This window comes from Rhinichthys klamathensis, unplaced genomic scaffold, assembly GCF_029890125.1.
Source record: "Rhinichthys klamathensis goyatoka isolate OS25496 unplaced genomic scaffold, OSU_Roscu_1.1 h1tg000176l_1, whole genome shotgun sequence".
NCBI classification, from domain to species: Eukaryota; Metazoa; Chordata; class Actinopteri; order Cypriniformes; family Leuciscidae; genus Rhinichthys; species Rhinichthys klamathensis.
Window position 1 is genome coordinate 6,116,572 of NW_026606705.1, and position 25,508 is coordinate 6,142,079.

At 39.7% G+C, this 25,508-nt stretch overlaps 1 protein-coding gene across 3 annotated transcripts in view; it reads left to right on the forward strand.

The window, feature by feature from the left end:
• LOC130092478 (myelin regulatory factor-like protein) overlaps positions 1–25,508 on the forward strand; it is a 67,394-nt gene that overhangs the window by 13,064 nt on the left and 28,822 nt on the right. For all 3 annotated transcript variants that reach the window (XM_056260336.1, XM_056260337.1, XM_056260338.1), the window contains 5 exons: positions 8,167–8,362; positions 8,448–8,524; positions 8,617–8,727; positions 21,448–21,538; positions 24,368–24,568. In XM_056260336.1, the coding sequence (XP_056116311.1) occupies positions 8,167–8,362; positions 8,448–8,524; positions 8,617–8,727; positions 21,448–21,538; positions 24,368–24,568 (676 nt within the window). The remainder of the gene's footprint in view (positions 1–8,166; positions 8,363–8,447; positions 8,525–8,616; positions 8,728–21,447; positions 21,539–24,367; positions 24,569–25,508) is intronic.

Here is a 25,508-nt window from a genome sequence, read left to right on the forward strand (position 1 = left end):
ATCAAAAGCATGTAATCCTTTGGGTTTATTGAACAACACTGTTAAAATACATAATGTAATATACATAACATAAACATAATTCAATTTATGCACAACATTATGTATTATAACTAGGGCTGTCAGTTAAACGCGTTATTAACGGCGTTAACGCAAACCCATTTTAACGGTGTTAATTTTTGTATCGCGCGATTAACAGTCTTTTTGGCCTGGCAAACTTTGTAGTTTTTTTCACAGGCTTTTGCAACAGGACGCGGCATGCGCGGCGCTGCGCTATGAAACCTATTCATTTCAATGGCTTCGTCGACCAAAGCGCAAGCGGATCTAGCTAGACCGGAAACAAAACAACAGGCACGCCGCACACACTTGTTTGGGCTTGCGAGCCGGCCAAATAGTTGGTTAACGTTACGTTTTGAGTGGATGACGAGCGCGAGACGTCGAAATGGATGCCAATAAGATTCTGAATTGAAAGTTTACTTTTAATAAGTTGCCAAATGGTTCCATTGACAAGACCAAAGTGATCTGTGTGTTTTGTTGTTGTGAACTGAGCTATCATCATCGCAGCGCGTCCAGTCTGAAATACCACTTGATGATGGCCAAGCACAAACACACACACAGCTGATGCGAATTCTCCGCCCCCTCGTCAATATCAGGACCTCGTCAGTATTTCTTTTACCCTTTTATTGATGGACAGTGTTACATTGTGTGAGATATTATTTGCTCCAAGTGAGAATGTTAGTGTGAAATTGAACACAGTATATGCCAATGTTGTTTTCAATAAAAAAACATTTGCACAAAGCAAGCCGATCCACTTTTCCATGTTGATAAGAGCATTAAAATGAGAAAAAAATAATGGGACAAAAAGAAATCAAGAGACATTTAGAATAGATAAAAATGTGCGCTGAATTGCGATTAATCGCGAGTTAACTATGACATTAATGTGATTAATCGCGATTAAATAGTTTAATCGTTTGACAGCACTAATTATAACAAATGCCTGGTGATTGTTGTTGTTACACTTTACAGTAGATCAAATCCTTGTTCAATATTGACCAAAAATGTAAATAATAACAGTGCAACCCTTTGCTATGAAACACAAAGCGCATAAAGACTTCATATGCATTCCCAAATCAGTGTTGCCAGATGTACGATAATTATCGTATTTGTACGATAATTTTGACCTCTGTACGATGTACGATCAATAATGAAAAATAATTATTTGATCAATAATAATGATCAATAATTACTTACTTACTTGCTTACGATAATTTCAGAGTTTTCAGTCGTTCGTCCAAACACACATCCTACCGCTTCTCTCTCTGTCCCCGAATCATTTCGCAGGCTCGTCTGCCTGCACGCAAGCACGTATACACACACACACACACACACACACACACACACACACACACACACACACAGGCACCACACGGTGTCGCCCGGCCCGCACGTCAACACTACACTACAGTTTTGACAAAGAAGACAGTTCAGTTTAGATCAGTTTAACAAAACGAAGCAGTAAAGTGCTAAAAAAATGAGTTCAGAAAGGGAAGGTGAGGACAGTGGAGGGGCGAAGAGGAAGGCAGAGTCTGAAGAGCAGCGGAGAAGTAAGCATAGGCCACAAACATATAGGACAGAGTGGGAAAAAGACCCCACTTTTGCAGGATGGCTAAAACCTGTCCCAGGAAACGATGCTAAAGCAGTCTGTCGTTGTTGCAACGTCCAAATGGTGGCAGAGATCACGGTTTTATAAAATCATGAAAAGTCCAAGAAACATACAGATAAAAAGAAAAATCTAGCCCCATCACAAAGGTCCATAGCACAATGCCTACAGAAACCATTTGAAAAGCAAAAGTTAGATGAATCTGTGAAGAATGCTGAAATCAAGTTAACAGGGTTCATGGCAGAGCACAACATACCTCTGAGAACCATTTGGTCTTGGTCTTAAAAGATACTTTCCACGATTCACAAATAGCCCAAAATATGAGCCTTGGGCGCACAAAGACGACTGCTATAACCAAGCATGTCATTGGGGATTGTTATTCTGAAAGTCTAACAGAAATTCTTAAAAGAAAGAAATTCAGTGTTTTGATTGACTGACATAGGCAATGTAAAAACGCTGTGTGTAGTTGTTCGTTTTTTGATGAGGGACCAAGGAAGATTCAGACCAGGTTTTGGAAACTGGTACAAATTTTCTCGAACACAGATGACCACAGACATGCTAGAGAGGGAGCCACTGCGGAACGACTTTACGCCCAGATGATGAAGTCATTCACTGATGCAGGTGTACCACTCGAAAATATTGTGGGGTTCAGGTCAGATGGCTGCAACACAATGATGGGGAAACACAACTCTGTCTCCAGCCGCCTCAGGAGTGATCTTCCAGGCATCACAGTGCAGCGCTGCGTGTGCCATTCACTGCACCTTTGCGCAAGCGAGGCATACAGACAACTCCCTCGCAGGTGTGAGGATTTAGCCAGAGACATTTATGGGTACTTCAGAAACAGCGCAAAACGTATCGCGCAACTCCGAGAATTCCAAGATTGAGCCCCACAAAATGCCGTCACAGACTAGATGGCTGTCACTGAACGACGTTGTAAAACGCGTGTTTGCACAATGGGATGCTCTCAGTCTTTATTTCACAGATCAGTGGCTTGAGGCCAGACTTACTGCTGCGGAGACTATTTTTCACTCACTCAATGACCAGTCTCTACGCCTCTTCTATTATTTCCTTGAATGGGTCCTACCGAAATTCACAGATCTTAATCAGTATTTTCAGAGTGAAAAGGTGGTGATCACTTCATTGAGAAGCAAGGTCTGCGAGACTTACAAAGATCTGCTTCTGACGTTCATGGATAGGGACCATGTCATGCGCACTCCACTGAAAGACATTGACATCAATAATGGCCCAAAGGTGACACTGAGCTCAATGTACTTGGGCATAAAGGTGATGCAGCATGTGCAGCAGCAGCAGGCAAAAATTTCGCCAGCAAATCTGACAGATTTTTATGTGCGCTGTCAGAAATTTCTATAGGTTGCCTGCGGGGAAATCAAGAAACGATTTGATTTTGATGATGCTCTCTTGACCCGCCTTGTATGCCTTTCTCCTGCTACCGCAACAGACACAAACGCACGAGTTGAGCATCCGTCTCTGCTCCCCCTCATGGAACAAGTGCCACGGCTGATTGACATCTCAGACACAGACAGTCTCCAAGTCATTGATGACCAGTGGAGGCGATTGCCTCTCATGGCCTTAAGTGAAGACACGAAAGAAATGGATGTCGATGAATTCTGGCATCATATTTCTTCGTTGGAGGATGTCCAGGGGATAGCCGTGTTCAGTGAACTGGGAAAGTTTGCTCTGGATGTGCTTGTGTTTCCCCACTCAAATGCGCCATGCGAACGAGTGTTTTCAAAAGTCAATCTACTCAAAACAAAACCACGAAACCGACTCATTACAGACACTCTGAATGGACTCCTGCACACATCCTGTAGTGTGTGAAGAATGCTGGTGGGTGTCACGCCTTCAAACCGACGAACACTATGCTGCGCTCCATGACGGCATCCAATCTGTACCGTAAAAGGATTCCCCAACCAACAACATCTGCCAACACAGCACAAGTGGATGTGGCATCCGATGATAACAGCGACTTAGAGATCGAATTTGAATCTTTCTAGTGTTAATTGTGCACTTTTTTCTCTCTGTATTATAGTTTAAGGTCTAGTTCAAAATGTGGACTGTCGGCATATCTTTTGCACTTTGGGAAAAAAAAGTTAAGTATTCAGACTTCCTCCAGTCAGTGTGAGCGTATTACAGAGCTTGTTTAAATAATTCAATAATTTTTTCAATAATGTATGCATGTCTGTATATATATATATATATTTATTTTTATTTTCTTACATGTTCAAAATAAAATTGTATTAATATATAAAAATAAATTGGCTGTAAAATTAATTGGAAAATAAAATTGTTGGAAAATAGCTATATTGTATGCGTTTGGTTCGTGTACGATAGTTTTTCTCAAAAAACGATAATTTTGAGGTTGTGGTACGATACTTTGACATTTCTAATCTGGCAACACTGTCCCAAATGCACATTATTGGAAACCCAAACAAACAGCACTTGCAGATACTGAGTTTGTGTGGAGACGCATTTACTGTGAACGCTCTGAGATGCTGTAACCTGTGCGTTAATTCTGTGCAGTGGTTTTTTATTAAGGGACATATAGAGATTTCCTGTATCATAAATCGATGAACTTTAGCTTAAAAACAATGAAAAAGGCCCTAATTCCTATTAAGGACACCCCAAATAATATATATACTGTATATATATATATATATATATATATATATTAACCCATACTTTTATTAAATCAGTAAGAAAAATGGAACCATCAAATCATTCACAAAACCAATCAACACTGCAAAAAATAAAAAAATTAATTCCCCTCAAACAAAGTACAAAAAACCTCATTAAAACACCACTGTAGTACAAAGGTCTCCATCCTGCATCTCTTTATAGTACTTAAACTCAACTGAGATCCTAGACCTGATAAATGCCTTAAACAACAATACGCTATCTTGGCCATGTGTATTTGTAATCTTGTTTTTTCTTGAAATATATATATGGCCATTTTTGCTTGGCCGACCATAAAATGAATCAACTGCCATTTAAATCTTTGATTGCGATTATATCCTGCCCCATAAATGAAAGCCTTATATGTGAAACTTTCCTTAAAACCTACAAACAAATTTTCTAGTAATACAAAAAGTGGTTTTAGCCAGATACATTCCAGAAAACAACGAACAATCGTTTCTCTGAACCCACAAAAAAAAAACTTCATTGACATTGGGATTAATGATTGATACAAAAGCATTAACAGCAACAGCCCCCTTCAGGATTCTCCATTGCAGATCTCCTTAATCTTCATTTCCAATATCAAATCTCTTTTGACTTATACAATATTTTAACAAAACATTTGTAAATCAAAAAACAGACATCTTTAAATCTGGTGTAATCCAGTGCTTGGGAAAAGGGTCTCTCATATCAGGAAGCAAATTCCCTTCCTCATATCTTTGAAGAAGTGACAACTCCTCTGCTGCCAGTTTCTTTCTCCATAACTCCATGATAGTTGAGGTTTGTCGCATAGATTTTTGTCCTAATAAAAATGCCACAGCCATAATGTCTTTCAATTCAGAGCCGACCACTTTAATTATGTGACCCAGCTTTACAGTCTGGGTGTCACACAGTCTCTGAGAAAGATTCGGTACTTGATCCGTTATGTCCAAACGAGCCCCCTTAACTAGAGGCTCCTCCAACAACCAGAACAGAGAGTTAACATTTTCTGGTCTTTCAATAATGAAACATTCCCCAAACTTCAATCCCACCACTGTCTTAAATCTTTAAAACAATTTTTCCTACTCTTGAAAATGTTCCAAAACTTACAAAACACTTCTGTCAGGACCACATACATATATCGTATTCCTATAGGTAGACGTGGATCAGCTGAGAGTCAGGTGATGCAAGCTTGACTAACGTGACCTGCCAGAACTGACACTACGCTTAATATCTCTAAAAAAAAAACAAAAAAAAACAAAGATGCATTAAAATGCCAATAAGCTCTCTTTCTTGTCAAATTCGCTATAAACAAACAGTGATCCGGAAACCCAACTGGAGTAATCAAACAATTTTTTTTACAATATTTAAATGATATCTAAAACAATAAAACCTATCAAGCCTGGCCATAGAGATACCATTATCTCTGCAGTGTGTCCATGTATACTGCCTATTGTTATTGTTCAATTCTCTCCACACATCACATAAACTGTGGGTTTCCATCAACTCGCGTATTACACGTCTTGAAGCAGTGTGAGGTTCCAAATGGTTCCTGTCAAGAACATCATTTTCCGTACAGTTAAAATCTCCCCCACAAAGAGTTAGGGAGTTTGACAATTATTTCATTTGTTGGAGCATATAGATTAATAATAGGGATGCACGATATAGGATTTTGGCCGATATTCGATATGCCGATATTTTCAAACTAATTTTGCCCGATGCCGATACCGATACCGATATATTTGTATTTTTTTTAAGTGCAAAAAAAGCATATTAAAGCTTCTATTAATGTTCTCAGTCAAGAGCAGTGAGTGATTTCCTCTGTGTTTTGTTGTTTTATTAACATTAACGGGATAGTTCTCCCAAAAATTTAAATTGTCATCATTTACTCTCTCAAGTTTCTTTCTTCTGTTGAAATTATAAAAGTTATTTGGAAGAATGTGGCTAACCAAACAGTTGCTGTACTCCAGTGACTTCCATAGTATATTTAAGCACAAGAAAGAAATGAATCCAGGTTTGAAACAACATTAGATAGACAGAATTTTTATTTCTGGGTGCAGTATCTCTTTAAAGACAAGCGGCAGAATATTATTACTGTCTCTTTAAGAACTGCACGCGAGTAACGCGACGCGTCTAATACACGCATTTGACAAGCAGATTTTCTCTGTTTGCTTTCACTTTAGACATAACCAACTTTGTTTATGTAAACCTTGTGTGTATTTGACAGTATCAGCGCAATAAGACTCGAAAGATTAGTCCAGTATGCAGGCGCTGTGACAGGCTTTAGTTCCTGTGAGCGTCGCGTGTACGCGCTAAGAAAAGCGGATGTTAGAACAGCGCATCAGCACGTGAATGACATGTTTACCTAGCAAGACTTTGACCAAATGCAAACAATGAACTTTTGTGAATTGCGGTGTCCCGTGAGTGTAACTCTACCTCTGCGTTTACATGTGATGTGATGTGATGTGAATGTACGTCGCGTTGTACAGTATGTTGAGATGAAGGCGCCAGAATTGAACTGATAGAATGCACGATACTATGATTTTTCTTCAAAAGCAGATAGTGGAGGCATTTTAATCGTCCACGATCAAAAACCGTGAGACGCACGCACGGCACACCCCTAGTTGGAAGTTTAAGTTGCTGGCGGTCATGCTTCGTTAACGGTCGTCACGTGCGCATAGGAAACACGCCACCCTATCGGCAAGACTCATCGGCAGAAATATTCATATCGGCCGATGCCGATGATGGTCATTTTAAGCTTTTATCGGCCGATACCGATGTTGTCCCGATATCATCGTGCATCCCTAATTAATAAAAACAAAATTAAACTTTTCAAATTTAGCTTGTAAGACTAATAAGCTACCAGGTATCATTTGCTTTATTTCACATGAAATTGGCAGAATATTATTTTACGAAAAGAATGGCCACTCCACCTTTAACAGAGTTCAAATGTGTAAGGTACACTTCACCTTTCCATTCTTTCTTCCAGTCAATTTCATTCAAGCAATCACTGTGTTTCCTGTACAAACACTACATACATTTTCTTCTGAGCGATTAACTCAAATAGAAGTGCTCTTTTTTGCATATCTCTTGCACCATTCAAGTTAAGGGTGCCCACTTTTACTGCACTCATTTGATTACATAGTTTTTAAACAACATATAAAAACACAGTATCTTCATGCTATAATTCCAGTTTCACTTTAGAAACAAATGTATTGAATCTATATATCTCCTGTACTGTGAATTGTTCTTCACCTTCTCCCCTCATCAACATCACAACTGATTAAACGAATGCTTTCCGATCTGGAAAGTAATCTATGACCTGGATATTCTTCATATTTTTGGTCTTTTGTAGAAAAATTCTCACTTTAGCAGAAGTATAGCTTTGTTGTTCTTTCTCAATATAACCATCTACAGCTTCACTATCAGAATCATCCATTGCACTATGTTCAGTCTCGTCACTCTTGCCAGCTTGTTGATCCATCTCCATTTCATCACTTTTTTTTCTTGGGGATTTCCTAACGCGTTTCCTCTTACTAGAAGGAGCTTTAAACAAAGCCTCATCTTTTTCAAAATCAGTATTCTTATTCTCCTCAACTATAATACTACTAATATACAAGCAGTAACGTTTGTTATGGTTGTGATTTTTTTTTTTTTTTTTTTGGGATGACCCTTTTTTAAACTTTAAAAGGAATTAAGGCCTTTTTCAATGTTTTTAAGCAAAAGTTCATTGATTTATGTTACAGGAAATCTTTTAGTTGAAAAATAGTCACAAAGTTCTCACTACTACTTAATCATTATCTTGACATCTTATACTGTCCCCTTTTTTTGTGTAGACCACCTCCAGGTTACCATGTGGACACTGATAAGGGTTTCAGCTACTCCACAGCTGATGAAGCCTTTGTGTGTCAGAAGAAGAACCACTTTCAGGTTACCATTCACATTGGGATGGTTGGAGATCCCAGATTTGTCAGAACCCCAGCAGGTCTCATGCCCGTGGAGAGCTTCTACGTGAAGGTGTTTGGGGTCAAGGTAGTGACAACATGGCTGAAAACCTTACGGAAACATTTATGTTCTGAATGCAGATGGTTTGTTTGACGCTTGAACCCTTTTGTAGTTTGAAGCACAGAACCATTTCATCACCATCGAGCAGTCTCAGTCAGATCGCAGCAAGAAGCCTTTCCTGCCGGTCAGGTGAGTGTCACGATACTTAAAATGAAGCATGTGGAAAAACATATTTATAATGTGTAATTTATCCTGTTTTTTGGGTGTAACATCTCTTTTAGAGTAAATCTGCCAGGAGACACAATCACCAAGGTGACATTAGGACGCTTACACTTCTGTGAAACGACGGCGAATAACATGAGGAAAAAGGGCAAACCCAATCCTGATCAGAGGTTAGTTGTTCTTTTGAAGGTCTAACCTTTGGACATACAGAGTTTACCATTTTAACAGTTAGAAACAACAGGTCGCCACATTCGCTTGTGCAGGCCAAATCTTAATATTTCATGATTTCTGGTCAGGTGTTTGGTTCAGTTATCTGTTGTGATTCTTAGATGGTTTAAGGGGAATTATCTTCTAAACATAACTTTTAAAAAGATTTCTTGATCAGTTTATCTCTAGACTACTAAAACAAAGGTCTTTTGGACTGATCTTTAAGGATGCAATCTTCTTACCTTTCTGTAAAATTCACCATTTTGGATCCAAAATGGGTCATGATTCTGTTTTCAGTGTCAGAGTAGCTTGATCAGTTCACAGTAAATGCTGCTCCAAGTGAACTCAAATGCTGTATGTTTGAGTCGCTTAAACACAAATGGCAATATTTTTAATGAAACCTGAGATAAAATTTCACTCTTACAAAAGTCAATAAAAACATCATAAAAGTGGTTATCGGATGAGCCATTACATTATGACCAGCCCAGAGCAATCAGTGTGCACCTGGCAACCAAACGGTGCAGGTCACAGAGCAGTATATACATCCGTTTTCGGTGTCAGATTGGAAAAGCTGTGTACAAAAAGCTGGAAAAGCTGTGTACAATTATATTTATTTTTGTATATTAAATTTATAATGCCTAATTTTATTCGTGATGAACTAAGATTATTTAGTGATTATAAAAAAAAAAGCGCTTTCTGCCATGCCATATCACACATACAGTATTCTTGCTTTCCTGTTAAAATAACAGTGGTTTTAAACGTAGAAACTTTAAAGGAGTAGTTCACTTGAAGATTACCCCATGATTTACTCACCCTCAAGCCATCCTAGGTGTATAACTTTCTTCTTTCAGACGAATACAAATATAGAGTTATATTAAAAAATATCCTGGCTTTTCCAAGCTTGATAATGGCAGTGAATTGCAACCAACAGTTTGAAGCTCAAAAAACTAAATCCATCCATCATAAAAGAACTCCACAGGGGGTTAATAAAGCCCTTCCAAAGCAAAGCGATGAGTTTGTGTAAGAAAAATATTAATATTTAACATGTTGCAAAGTAAAATTCTAGCTTCCGGCCAAACGAACATACTCAGTCTACTTGGGCCTAAAGCGCAACATATGACGTCGGAAGTAGCGTAAATATCAGTAGTACGTCGCATTACTCGCACAAGTTGCGCTTAGACTTAAGCTGAATCCGTATGTTCGCTTGGCCGGAAGCTAGTTATTTTTCTTTATAAAGTTTTAAATATGAATATTTTTTTCACACAAATTCATCGCTTCGCTTCAGAAGGCCTTTATTAAGATCCTACAGCATGACTGGATTTAATAGGTGAAACTGTGAAAACAGGAGTAAAACAAACAATTACCTGCTTAAATTAAAGGCAGTTGGACTCGACAGTGTTCCTTATAACTTACCAGAGAACCAGTGGTCTGGAATGTGGCCAGGATTTGGGTTTCCTAACAGTTATATGTACCTGATTTCGACGCTAGGGAAATGCATAAAGCAAAGCCTGTGAATGCATTATGCTAGACAACACTATAAATACAATATAGGTATATCTAAATCCTGATGACTTCTATCATTGTTATATTGTCCAGCCATAAAACTTGTTAAAGCACCAAGGTATATAGACATAACAATTTATGTAAAGCTGCTTGAATACGATGTGTATATTGAAGAGCTAAAAAATTTGACTTGACGCTTGGTCATACTTCAATATAGGATAAAAGTGAGGAGGACATCATTTTGTCAGTTGTTACCGTCATGCATACAATACATAATTCTGCCGTGTAAACTGAATCCATTTAAGAACTCATTTGTACTTTTATCTATTTATCTATTTAAACCTTCTTTAGAGCTGGCCCACACTAAAAGATTTTTTCCATTCACAGACAACCACAGTCCCAAATGTGAACACGGAAAATTTCGCAAAATCTCTCATGGCCAAGCGGGACTTTAGCTGTGTGAGTTTCCCCTTTAAGGGATTGAAATTAGCTTTTGAGTGGTTTCGAATTATTAAAGCGTCAGCCAGTTCACGGCTTTTCATCCGGTTTTGATGTCGTCTCTGTTCATTTAAATTAATCAGATGAATACATTGGATATTAAGATTTGAGATCCACGTGGCCCTAACCTTCTACCGAGCAGATTCAATCAATCTTAACACACCTCATAACACAGGAAAAGCTGATAAGATAATCTGTACAAGGATCAAGATAATCAGGACTTTACCTAGGATTGTCAGCTTGTAAACAATGTCACGTAACGCTAGATTTACCACAGAAAACCCATTGAATGACCATAAACTCGATAGTTAGCTAGAAAAATTAACTCTAGAGAGGAGCATTTAGCAATTTTTTTTTAAAATGCACTATATTACTTATTCATTATAATTTTACTCATATCATTTAAACATTTTTATTAAAATGGCTTATATGCATTTGTAAACGAATCAGTTGTTAATTTTGCCCTTTAATAATTACTTACCTGTTGTTCTATGTATAGTGTGCAGCATTAGTTGAGATTTTTTTATTGAGAAAAATTAACATGTACTTAATTGATATTGCATCGAATTGGATCAAGATCAGAATCGAATAGCAAGCTTATGAATCGAAATCATGAAATCAAGCCGAACCATGTAAACATTGTAATGTGTCAGTAAACCTAATAAATTCTGTTCAGTTATCAAATGTTTTGACAAGTTTTTTTATGTACAAAAATAACCTCCACCTCCGCCATATCTCGACTTTTAAAAAATAAGATTTGTCACCAGAATAGTACGTGTACCGCCCGATTTTTGTAGATGCGCATATTTTGTACACGAAGGGCACACATGCGCATTCTATTTGTTTTGCACAAGTCAGTTATTCCACAAGGTGGCAACACTGGCAGTACAGGTTGTACTGGTAGTACAGTAACGAAACTAAAATACAACAATAACAATAATAACGGAGACTGCAATAACCCCGGTGAGAGGAAGGTGATTTTTGTTTGGCTGGTAAAAGGACTTTTTTCTGTCATCAGAGGCTTGAGGTGAAACCTGTATGTCAACCCCGGCAAGTTGACCACAGAGCTCCTCCATAAAGGCTCTGTGTGTCAGCGGTGTAGTCTTTTGCTCTTTACACAGTTCTTTGTGGAGGACGTAGCTGTTGCATGTGGCTATGTCCACAAAGTGTAAGAACATAGTCTTATACCATCTATGTGCTTTGTGGTGAGCAGAGGTGTACTGGATGAGCTGATCGGACAAGTCCACACCCCCCTTGTATTTGTTGTATTCCACAACTGGAGTGGGAACTGGAATGCTCACTTTCTCCCAGGTTCCATCTCTTTTTTTTTTTGCATTCTCGCGACCTTCTCAGATGTGTAGGCTTGATAGATGGTCGAGCAGATGGACACCTCTCTTGTGTCCATCCACTTGACAAAGAGCAAGTCACCATCTCGGATCCATCTGATTGTGCCTCTTTGGGATTTTTTGGAGAAAAATCCTTCCTCCCCCTCTCTATATGTACAGCAGGCTCTAAAGTGCAGAGACGACAGGTGTTTGAATAGCTGAGGGCTTGTATACAAGTTATCACAGTAAATGTGATAACCACATCCCAAATACGGTTTGTCCAGGAGGCCCACAACTGCGTGCAACTCGAGAGGATGGTGGCAACAAAAGCCAAACCCGGAATGACACAGTACAAAAAGGACAAACCGACTAAGTGGGGATTAAAACTGTTCATCTTGGCCGACTCTACAAATGGATACATGTCTAGCTTTACCGTGTACACGGGGAAGGCACAGTTCCCCACTGGCTTTGGACTTGGAAAGATGAACAGTTTGAATCCCCACTTAGTCGGTTTGTCCTTTATGTAGTGTGTCATTCCGGTTTTGGCTTTTGTTGCCGCCATCCTCTCGAGTTGCCTCGAGAGTTTTTTGCCTTCAGTAAGCTTTCACTGATCCAAGTTTTAGCGTCCCATGAAAATAACAAGTGCAAGATATTTTAGGAAGTCTGTGGGGGTGACATCAGTCCATTTGAATTGAAGTCCTTGTGCTATCCTCTTTGTAGCTTGCTTATTTGTGTTACTGCATAATTGTCTGATGACATTATTGCTGAAAAAAATGCTGGAACAAATCAAGTGGATTTATCGAGTTGCACTCCTGGGGGCCTTGCAGGGGCAAACCTGGGGAGAATGAGTGCCACATCTGGATCACTTTCGGTTTTCCATTGTTGTTCAGGTTCCTCCTCGGTGGAGGCTGAGGAATTGTATTTTTTTGGAGAAAAAGCTGGCCTTAAGCGAAGTAGTGTTTTAATTCTACAATTAGCCTATTGAAAAAATGAAATATTTAGTTAATAAACTTTTATACTTTCTAAACTTTTTAATAAACTTATGACAGAAATATAACTACATGTAGCCTAAAAGATTTAATTCCTTCATTATCAACACTTTAATAATGCTAATGTCTAAGTGTGAATTGTGACTTCTCTTTGTCTCAGACGCTACTCTCAGAGCCTGTGGGGGGTTTGGAGGGGCAGTTCAGTGGCTTTATCGTGGGGGTGCAGGACAATAGCCCATAGGTGTTTATGTCCCGTATTTCATATGGAGAGTTTCGGATAGCCAGCCTGATGATACAGTACTGGCAAAGGCAAAATTCCTTTCAGAATAAATCTCTCGATGCGTCCAAATAGGCCATATCTTAATTAAATTATAAATATTGTAGCTAATGTATTTAAAGGTTTTCATTAAAAAAAATCAATTGAAGTGTTCAATCCAGTTGTTTCAACTGGTTTTTTAGAGTTTTAGAATGTTTGAGTAGTGTGTATGATTGTCAACAATCTGGCAATATCTAAACATGAACTGTTGACAAAACGCGTTCATGCCAACTAAACGATACAGAGCAATTTAATTTGCGATCAACCTCTTATTGTAGCCTAAGGTGAATTCAACAAGGCATTCTTTTTCTTTGAAGCAACAAAGGCTAAATGATTTGTTACAGTTGTTTTTTGTAATTTGTGTGGGTGATACTCCGTGACATATACAGTTTTATCAGCTGTATGATGTGTTTCTACCCTTAATCATTTAATTCCTATAGAGACCCGGTGCTCGCAGTGAGGGAGACAAAAGAAACTTGCTAAAAAGAGATCCAGCGCGTCTGCGAGAGAGAGGCAAAGAAAAATGCCCGATCTTAATTTATGTTGCTTTGTACTATTTTCATTTTGTACTCTTTTAATTGCACACAGCAAAGCTGCAATTTCTTTGGCAATACAAATCAAAAATGTTGCAAGAATAAGATTCTGTATTTCTCATTTTGCATTGCATATGGAAACACTAAACAAATAGCCTAAACTAGGGTTGCAACCTATGTCTGATAAAAAACCTGGACAAATCAATGACCCGGCCACCACTTTGCTCACAAGTGAAAATGTCCATTAGACATTAGACTCAGAAGACACAATTGGCCGTTGTGCAGTAAGATTGTGCATAGTCGTGAATATTTTAAACATCTCAAGTATTCTCACTTATCTTACTTAACTCATAGCTTACCTGGTTGCTTAGATACTGGTGCTTGTGCTTGCTTTTGCTTCCTCTTTGCTAAAGAAATAAGTAGAGGGATGACATTAGATTTGCATTTACCATACCTTAGCCACATCTATAGCCACTTTTATTTAGTATGTCTCAATCAGACATTGGAATAACAAACTCATACATAAATGGGCCTTAGCTTACCTAGTCTTCCATCTATACTTGGCGTTTCCCTTTGCTGCAGCTATCAGTGGTTTCTGTTCTTCAATGAATGTCTTGAATTCAGTGCATGACAATTTGAAATTCAATCTGACCTGAAGCTCAGACTTCACCATTGCAACTGACAGTCTGTTTCTTTTCTCTACGTTTTGGGTTACATATTATGGTGCCAACACATTTTCCACCAAGGCCTCACTTTTAGTTCTGCCACAAGACATCTTAGTTGCAATATCAGAGTCACTGAATTTTTTTGCACTGACCTTGTTCCCACAGTCAGTTGACAGGTAGCTATGGCCATGTCGCACACCGTGATAGGTAGCTGTTAATTCGGCGATAGTAATCTTGTCCTCTGTGTTTTTTGTAATCATGAATAATGAAATTGCCTTGGCTTGTCTGGTTACTTGAACGCGACTCTGGTGTTTCTTTGTTTTAGCATGGTCATCCAAAGCAGTTTTGCCCTAATGTTTAACCAGAATTTTAACTGAGCATAGCCTACGGAGCAGGTTGCATAAATTGGGTCGCCTGGTGTTGGGTTTAGCCATGTGGAGTAATTGTCATTTTTCATCCAGTCATTATTAAAGTATGTCGAACGTTTCATTTTCTTTTTTACTGGCCTGTCCGTCTTTGTGAACACACTGTCATCTTCGTCTTCCGTCTCGCCACCCATGTTAATGCTAATGAACAACGTTGACGTACAATCTTCTTCACACTGCTTCTCAAATTGCTGCCTGTAGTAACTGGCTAGCTGCCAAGAAGACAGACGCGCTAGATGATGTAGCCTACGTCACGTCACACGTCCCAGAGCCAATGATTGTGCGCATTCTACACACAAGAGACACCGACCACCAGAGCCGGACAGTAACGGAGTACATTTACTTGAGTACAGTACTTAAGTACAATTTTGAAGGATCTGTACTTTACTCGAGTATCATTTTTGGGGAGTACTCATGACTTTACTCAAGTACATTTGAGAGGCAAATATTGTACTCTTTACTCCAATACATTTCTATCCATAAACGTGAGTACCCGAGTAAAAAAAAAAAAAAGTAAAAAAAAAAAAAAAAATCTCGGAAACCCTCAATTTTTTTGTTTCCCTCTCAAACGTGATTTGATTGTGCAGGCGCCACTGATTGGGACAGCCTATCAGCAATCACCTTCAGCTTTCCGCCAAAGTTAACTCCATGGTCAGATTTTATATTACACATTAATGTAAGCCAAGCATTTGGTTTGATGTTCTTGAGTATGTGGTGTGTTTAACACAGTCAGGTTCAAATGTGGCAGTGGCGTACCCACGAGGGATTTCTGATTTCTTAAAAAAAAAACTTCAGGAGGCAAAATATTTTACTGATTGTGTGAATTACACTGCGCAAACCAAAGTAGGCTACTACCCAGCGAATGAAGAAGGGTTGGCGCTCAGTCTCCACAGTACATAAAATATTAATTTTGTTTGTTTGTTTTGTTTTATTTTATTTTTCGGGTTTGCATTTATGAGGAAAAAACTATGTTATGGACGTGTTCTCCGTTACGGACGTGAGCGCTCTGAAAGCGGCATAAAAAATGCTTTAAAACTTTCACAGAGACATCAAACAGAAAACACAAAACCTTTCTTTAACCTGAATTTCGGTTTGCATTAATTGTATCTTAATTTTAATCAATGTTTCATCAACCAATTGCCTGGGTTTAATAAATAAGAAGTAAATAGCAGACGATAGATAAGAAATGGAGGCGCCGGCACGTGAACTGGATCTCGTCTCATAAATGAACCGAAACTCAGTGTATAGTAGCCTACTTGCCTCTCACAGACATGTCTACTTTTAAACAGAAAAATTCAAAACAAAAGAAAACAGACTACAGACTGTTCTCTGCTTATGTAATCCGTATGAAATGTGCATTTCTCTCTGGCGCGTTCACTACTGAAGATCGCGAGTCAGCATCGTCAACTTCATCTAGCCGACACTGACAAAGAAAACACTAGTTTATTAACAAGTGTTTATTAATAAACAATTAAAATATCTCCTTGCTATATTTTACATATTCATAATCATTCCTTTTGCCGGTTCTTTGTGACAGCTTTTAGGTGCTTTATTGGCAGCGCCACCCTTACATGTGGTGTGTGTGTGTTGTCCCCGCATTTAAAGATGGGACCCCCCAAATTTTTAATTAAATTAAATAAAGCAACATGGTAAAAAGATGAAAATGACTTGATTTTACTTTCAATTCCTTTTACATTCTCCAAGGTATTAACATTAACATTTTTCATAACTCCATGTAGGACGTTTCTGTGCATAAATGTAAACACTGTGGCAGTAGATTAGTAATGCAATATTTAGAAAATTTACTCTTGTACTCTTGATACTCAAGTACTTTTAAAGGGTCACTCCACCCATTTGCATTAAGAGGTCCATTGTTAGACAACCAGTCATACTATTGAATGGTCGTGCAACATTCTTTCATTTTCCCCTGAGACGAGAGAAATCTACTATTTACCTTTTTCACTTCCTCCTACAATGACGCAAAAATCGTCATTTGACGTCATTGTAGGAGGAAGTGTAAAAAGGGGGGATTTCTGTATAGACTACAAGCACAAATTCCCACCCTTTCAAACCCGCCCATAGGGGGTTGGACCTAATGCGCTAACAGAGCTATCACAGATCAGTGGGTGGGACTTCACTTGCAGATACTGAAAGCAATATCAGCCATCTTGTTTATAAGCTAAGCTAACAAGCGCTGTGGATATAGGAAGTTACGACAATGACGGAAGAAACTAAACATGATATGGAAGAAGAGGATTTTGAAATTCTGCTGCTCGAATCCGCTGTTCGTGGCTATCTTTACGAGCCCCAATATAGTGAAGAGCAGCTGAGGCTGATGGTGGAACAGGAGGCGGCTGCCTGTCGCGGACGAGGAGCCCGGGCTGGCTTGAGCTGGGCGGACTGCTGGTGCCTGTGCTCTCGCTGTGCGCTACGGACACAGATAGAGTCCGTCTGCTGCAGAGAATTTCAACAAGGCAGTTTCTCCTGGACGAAATCTCTGAATCAGACGACCACACGGACGTTTGTGTTGTGATGTGAACCATCCTAGTTTCGCCTGACTGAACATGCAGGTATCATGCAATAATTCACCATATAGAAAGAAATACAAACGAGTAATTCACTAATGAGTTTGCCAATGTAACGGGGTTCGTTGTTGTGGGAAGAAGGAGGCTGGAACCGGCGAACATTTAAACGTTTTAATAGTAAAATAAACAAATACAAAACAAAAGTATAAGCCAGCTGGCCACACACAACAGAAACAAAACATAAAATCAGGCCTGTTCCTTTTGTGCTTCCGCTCCTCCGTGAGAGATATGAGACCGCTGCACAGGTGCCATTCATTATCACTCGCGTCGTCCTCTCACGTCCCTCGCCCTCGTCCTGCTCGCCACAACTAACTAGACATTTTTTGTGAAATGAATTTTAAACTCATTTGGCAGCTAGCCTTCTTGTAGACGGAAGAGCGATTTCTCTGATGTTTGCGCTGTTCTGGATTAGTGGGAGTGGCTTGCGGAGCTGTGCAACATGGTGCATTGTGGGAGTTGTTGTCTTACATACAAATGCGCCCCAAAGTTATTTTCTGTCTTTTCTCGGTCAAGAGGGCACCAAATTTAAAATTTCTTTTACATTTCGACTACATATATAACCCACTTTCAATAAAGATTAATGTTGAAATGGGTGGAGTGACCCTTTAAAAACAAGTACTTTAGTACTTTTACTTAAGTAGACATCTGAATGTAGTACTTTTACTTGTACTTGAGTAAAATTTAGCAAGGGGTATCTGTACTTTTACTCAAGTAACAAAGCTCTGTACTCTGTCCGCCTCTGCCGACCACTCTGTGCACAACGCATTGGCTATTTCAAGTGGAGAGAAAATAGATAATAGAATATACATATTCATGTAGCCTTTCGAAAACCGGGACATTTAGTGTCCCGGGAGAGTGGATAAATTTCCCGGGACAGGTTATTAAAAAGAAGGACAATCCCGGTAAAACCGGCACAGGTGGCAACACTAGCCTAAACTGTCCTGACACTTTATTTAAACCTTGAAATGTGCGATGGGGTTTTAAACTGAATTAATTTTAGTGTTCTTTTACATTTTCATTGGTTTGTATATTGAAAGCAATACTATTTAGTTAGTCTGTTATTTTGTGTAGAAGTCAACAGTCTTTTTTTTCTGATTTGTTCAATGTATGGATCGGTTTTGAAAAATTTCTTTCGTTGCTATGGCCGGGTATCACTGTCATTCATCTCAAATTTGTGAATGATTCACAAAATAATAATAATTTAGCAGATTAAAGACAAGCTTTATCTTTATTTTCTGGTGCGATCAGCTGTTAATCTGCCTTCAACAGCACCTTCGGGTTTTGTCGTCTGTGCAGCGCAACAGAGGCTATACTGGAATGTAGCAAATTTATGTTGTAATGTGCCTTTAATAATTAAACAACACGCTTGACTTTTAATAATCTGTTACCTATTTACCGTAAGGATCAAGAACGGTAAAGCATAAACGCTGTCGGCCAACATCGGTTAACAGTGTGTAGGCTTCAATGTTATCGTCTAAACGCCTAATGACATTCAAAAATGACAGACAATGGATAACAAAGCTCCGAAAAGTGTTTCGAATCAATAAATGAACATATTAGAAGTTTTTATTTTTAGTGGAGCGGCTAAGTGCTTATGTTTGGCAGAATCGTTCAGTTTATGATACAAGCGTGAAAATTGGCATGAGCAGTCTCCATGGGTCACTTGACTAGAAAATTGTCCGAGCCACTTGAAATTTCAACATAAAATTTCAAGATGGCGGCAATTTTTCAGGATTACTGTCGCCCGCCATGTGGATCTTTAAATGATACATTTTCTCATAGATACTTTCTGTTTGTCATGGTTCCATGGCTGTGTCAGCCAGAGTCGCTGTTGCCTCTGGATCTGTTCTTATTGACATTCAGTATTAGTCATTGACTCATTGTTCAATTTTTTGTTTGGTGCACTGTCCGTTCAGCACCACAACTGTGCTAATTTATTAATCTTATTTTTGTTTCCCCACCTCTCCGTGTTAATTTGACATGTTTAATAACTGTTAGTTTAAAAAAAAACTCCCTTGTGACTGTAACCTTGTCGTGGTAAGGGAGCTTGTGTACCTCAATGAACCCTGAGAGCTATGCCGGTGGGAGGCTACTCCAGGCTTTACCAAACTGGACAGGTCATGGGTCAGGAGTCAGACAAAACACAGTCAAACTACCTCTCCTGACAGAGTCTCTTGAGGAACCCAATAGATTTCTATGAGAACATGTATCATTTAAAGATCCACATGGCGGGCGGCAGTAATCCTGAAAAATTGCCGCCATCTTGAAATTTTATGTTGCTGTGGGCAGTTTCTTGTCAAATGACCCTTTGAGACAGCTCATGGCAATTTTCATGCTTGTATCACCAACTAAATGATTTCTTAAGCCTAATTGCTCCACTAAGGTGGTGGCCATCTTGAAAAATGGCCACCATCTTGAAATTTCAAGTAGCTGTGGGTGGCTTATTGTCTAGTGACCATCAGAGACTGCTCATGCCAATTTTCATGCTTGTATCACCAAATAAACCAACTGCTCCACTAAGGTGTCGGCCATCTTGAAAAATGTCGGCCATCTTGAAATTTCAAGTGGCTCGGACAATTTTCTTGTCAAGTGACCCATGGAGACTGCTCATGCCAATTTTCACGCTTGTATCATAAACTGAACGATTATATCACTTAGCCGCTCCACTATTTTGACAAATAGCATATTAAACTAGAAACAAAATGATGAGGATAGTAGAGCTGAGATTGGAGCTCAGACCGCTTGAAGCACCGTGAGGCTCATGTTGAAGCGTTAACCACAGAGCTATTGTCTGAACACTGTCTTATGAGCATGAGCTTAACGTCTTATTCTTACGCAAAGCCTTATTGATGTGACATTTTTCTATTGCAATGTTTATGTTGAAATGTTTTCATTATCTATTAAAGAAACTTATGCTAATCATAACAACCTACTGTACGCCAATTTAATTCTAAATTAATGCTAAAACACAAATGCTGCCAACTAAGATCGGTTAGCAAGTCCTGGCAATGTTTTAATTTTACGATCATTTAGTTTAATTTATTTCACTCTTATGTTTCAGTTCAGAAATCTAGGCCTACTAACGAATTTAAATAACACGAGGTATAAGACACATAACCTTTACATGCATAGCCTTTCTAGATTAGCCTAGAGAAAAACTGGGCACACAATGTTAACGTTTAGCCTACTTTGCTTAAATTTGATGCAATAATAGAAGCCTACATTTGTTTCAGTTCTAAATTTGTACTGTAATTTCAGTATTGGGGATTATGAATTCGTCTATCTACAATGTTTCACTTGAATTTATCTGCTAACAGTTCTCAACGAGCCACGCCAGATTACGCAATAGAGAGAATAAACTGACTCTTTTCAAAGTCGGTGATAGCCCCTTTTAGCGGTAAAAGGCAGCAAATACACACCACCAATTTTAAAAAAGTATTATTCTGGTTGGGTACCAACTGTATGTGTCATGAGAGTAAGCATTCTCTCTAGAGCGAACTTGAGCCTCTCGCTTATTATAAACCCATCTAACGTTTCTGCATCGGGAGCATTTCTTGACATGATGCGTGACCCAGCATACCCGGTTAAAGGAAGTCACCACTCGACACTGATAAGAGAGAGAATTTTTTGCCAGTTCTTGCTGTGAGATGTTATTCAATTATTCCACCAAGGCATTTGCAAGTTCTCAAATATGTCTGGGGTGAGAAATTGTTACATGTGGTTTGGCAATAAGGGCTCACATCTTTGTTACCAATTTCACTAATGATGAGTTTGCATCCGTGAAATGTATTGTCTGAAAGCTGCAATGCTACCTGTGCTGTATGTTACTGTTTATGCTTGATAGGTACTTTATGATGGCAGTTGGTCTGTATGCTACTGTGAAAGAAGACAGTTTCCTGCTGGTTGCTAAAGTTTCTGAAAAAATCATCGTCAGGGTAAGTGTTCCTGCTCTTGTACTATAACCCTGGGCTGGACTGAAGACCTTAAGAACTAAAAGGCAACTAAATTCTGTATCTAGCAATAAATCTCCACATATACTTCCACAGAGTTATGGTCAAAACTTTTGCGTATCCATAAGAAATAATAACAGACTACTTTACTGATATAATATACAGAATATCACAACTCCAGATTTGCACACATTATCCTAAAAGATTGCTGCTTTAGTGGTGGAAGCCTTCCGTTGCCTTTGACAGTGGGTGCATCTCGATCAGCTCCCTAGTTTAGGTCTGCAAATTTAAGGGCTGTCTCAATTGCAAAATTCTACCAGTGTACTGAAAGGTTGGCTCCCTAAAAAGTCCCACAATGCACCGTGAAAACAAGGGAGCATCAATGCTCACTATGTTTCATTAACGGAAGTGGTGTGCATCCAGGATTTAATGTCAGTGAGGCAGTTGTTGATAGTGGAGTGGGTGGCAGAGGTGATGGATTTAGTGGAGATGTAGAGCTGAACATCATCGGCATAGCAGTGAAAGTTGAGACCATGGTTGCGAATGATATTGCCAAGGGGAAGCAGGTATATTATGGAGAGGAGAGGACCAAGCACCGAACCCTGGGGGACACCTTGGGGCAGCGGAGCAGTGGAGGAGGTGCAGTTGTTTATGTAGATGAATTGTTGTCTACCGGTGAGATAAGAATGGAGCCAGGAGAGGGCAGTGCCGGTGATACTGAGGCAAGATTCAAGCCGGGAGAGAAGAATGGTGTGGTTGATAGTGTCAAAAGCCGCTGTTAGATCAAGGAGGATGAGGATGGTGAGGTGACCAGCATCTGCAGAGAGGAGGATGTCGTTGGTGACTTTGAGGAGGGCTGTTTCAGTGCTGTGATGTGATCGGAAACCAGATTGAAATGGTTCATAAAGGTCATTTGAGCAGAGGTGAGTTTTAAGTTGTTTGGCGACAGTGCGTTCTAGTATCTTAGACAGAAAGGGGAGATTCGAGATGGGCCGAAAGTTTGACATGATGTCGGGGTTGAGTCCGGGTTTTTTGAGGATGGGGGTGACAGCAGCCAGTTTGAGTGAAGGGGGGATTGAGCCAGAGCTGAGACAGGAGTTAATGATATCTGTGATGAGTGTGGAGATAGCCGGTAGACAGTCCTTGATGAGGTTGGATGGAATGGGGTCCAGGACACATGTAGATGTTTTCATTCCTGATACAGTTTTGGACAGCTCCCCTGCCGACACAGGGGAGAACTGAGACAGGGACTGAGAGGTGAACGGGGGAGGAACAAATGACGGAGTGGGAGGGCAGATAGTGGTGATAGAAGAAGAGGACAGATTGTTGTAAATGGCGTCAATTTTAGTCTGAAAACATGAAAGAAAAGAGTTGCATTTATCAGTTGTGAATGAGTTGGTGGTATTGTGACTGGGTTTGAGAAGTTTGTTTACTGTGGAGAAGAGAGCCTTGGGGTTAGTGGAACCAGAGTGAATGAGGTGCGAGTAGTAAGTGGACCGGGTAGTGTTAAGAGCTTCCTTATACTGCTGAAGGTGATCTGTGTAGGCTTGTAGATGAACAGTTAAACCAGTTTTCCTAAGGAGTCTTTCAAGCTGACGCTTACGGGATTTCATTTTGTGCAGATCAGGAGTGTACCAGGGAGCAGAGTGAGTGAATGAGACAGTTTTGGTTTTGGTGGGAGCCAGATGATCGAGACAGGAGGAGAGTGTTTCATTGTAGTAGTTGATGAGGTCGGAGCGAAATTTCATTGTAGTAGTTGATGAGGTTCGGAGCGAACTCGACCTGAGGCTCGACCCCTCAGGTCGAGGTTTGTCCATATAAGTATATCCTGTGGGTGTGGTTTCATTGAGTGAGAAATAGTCCAGAGGTTTGTGCCAAGTTTCAGTGATACAAAGGAAATCCAGGTTATTGTCAGTTATGAATTCATTTAAAATTAGACTTTTATTGTTGAGTGAGCGGGTATTGAGCAAGGCCAGTTTCAGGTGATGTTGCTTTGTGATGGGTTGAGAGGACCGAGAAAGGGAGCGGAGATTAGATAGGTGCACATGCCGTTTGTTGTGATGACGTAGTGTGGTAGTTGCAGTGCGCGAATTAGACCAGATGGATGGAATAGAGCTTGGGGTTGAAAAGTTGTAATTGAACATACGACCAGAGCCTCTGTGTGGAGGACGGCGACATAGTCCAGTTTCTCGGAAGAAGTTAATGCAGTCCAGTTAGCGGTGGTTGTTGAAGTGGGCAGAAGTCAGCAGCGGAGCAAAGCGGTGGCATGATTCAGGCGTGGTGCGCCAGCACAGAGCTAGCGCTTGCTTGCACTCAGATGCCAGGCGTCACAGTTCCAGTCCGATTCCAGCAAGTAAGTATGTCCTTTTCCTCGCGATCAGAGTGTTGTTCATCTGGTCGATGGTCGTAGTTGAATTGGGCTCTTGTTGCTTGCTCTGGTGTTTGCCTTACATGAGATTTCTTGGACAGACTATCCGCTTCTTATTATTATTCATTCATGCATTGACCGTTGCGATACCGTTGTGATTTCCAGTTCTGAGGTGTCTAAGAAGATAAAGTGAACTTGTAGTAATAAAATTATTACTGTTTAAAAGTAATTAGGATAAAAACATTAAAAAAGCAGGACGGAGAAGCGGCAGCCAACATGCGCCAGCGATCCCGATAATGAGATGAGACCTTACCAGTGCCTGAATTTGTGTACATGATATACTGATTCACAACCTAGAAAGCTACGGAGCTGAATGAGATGCACCCAATGTGTCTTGACGGTGTACGAAAGTGGTTCTCAAACTTTTATCATCTCTCCATCTATAGGCCTCCAATCCAGGTCAGTTTGAGAATGATAGTGACCTGCTCTGGCAAAGAGGACAGATCCCAGAGTCTGTGGTGTGTCACGGGAGGATCGGCATCAACACAGACAGCCCCGATGAGGCTTTGGTGGTTTGTGGGAACGCCAAGATAATGGGCAACGTCATGCATCCCTCAGACAGAAGGGCCAAACAAAACATTCAGGAAGTGAGTGTGTCTCTCTGACAGTTATTACAAACACAAACTAAACAAGATGACATTCAATTAATGTTAATGGCTTTCCAAGTGATTTGATCTGGTATTTGATTTGATCTCTCAGTCTCGAGAGATCCGATCAGAGACCCCTTGATCCCAGGATACACATTTGAGACATTGTATTAGTAGGTCGAACTGGGTCCTTATATATAAGTAGTTGTCATGATTCTGCCATCATGTTATTGATTATTCCTGGTCTTGTGGCAGGATCATGACAGAACCAATGTTTTGTGTACAAGCGCATGGCCAATTGTCAAGGCCATGTGCTTGTGTTGTCTCGTCTCTTAACCCCGCCCCCTTGTTATCCTGATTCAGTCTTTATTGCTTCACTCGTGTCACCTGTTATAACTTGATTATTCTCCTTATTTAATCCCCTTGTGTTTGCTGTCTTGTGTCGGTTCATTGCCAAACGTTACTTGTGAGTATCTTGTGAAAGTCTTGTCATTGAAAGTCATTGTTGGTCTAGTCATTGTTAGTATCTCTCGAAGTGTTGTTTGTTTTCTAGTATTTTGTCAGTGTCGTTGTCTAGTTAGTCACCAGAGTCCTGTCTTGTTTTGCCCCCTCGTGGGCTTTGTTTTCCCCTTTTTTCTTCAATAAATGGTGTGAAGAGCATTCAGTCTGCTTTTGGGTTCGTCAATCTGCATCCACGTAACAGTAGTAACACATTAGCCCCTTTCACACATTAAACCCCTTAAATCAGCTTAGTAGTACTATAATACTGCCGTAACTGTAGTGCTCAATAGTAACTGCAGAGAAGCAGCGCTCAGACCTTGTACATGCTCATACTGGTAATCCTATTCTTTGTTCACAAATATCATTATACCGGTAATTTACTGATAATGTTACAACTTTTCATACTTGAAAACTGATTTACCACTATTTTTGATTTTTA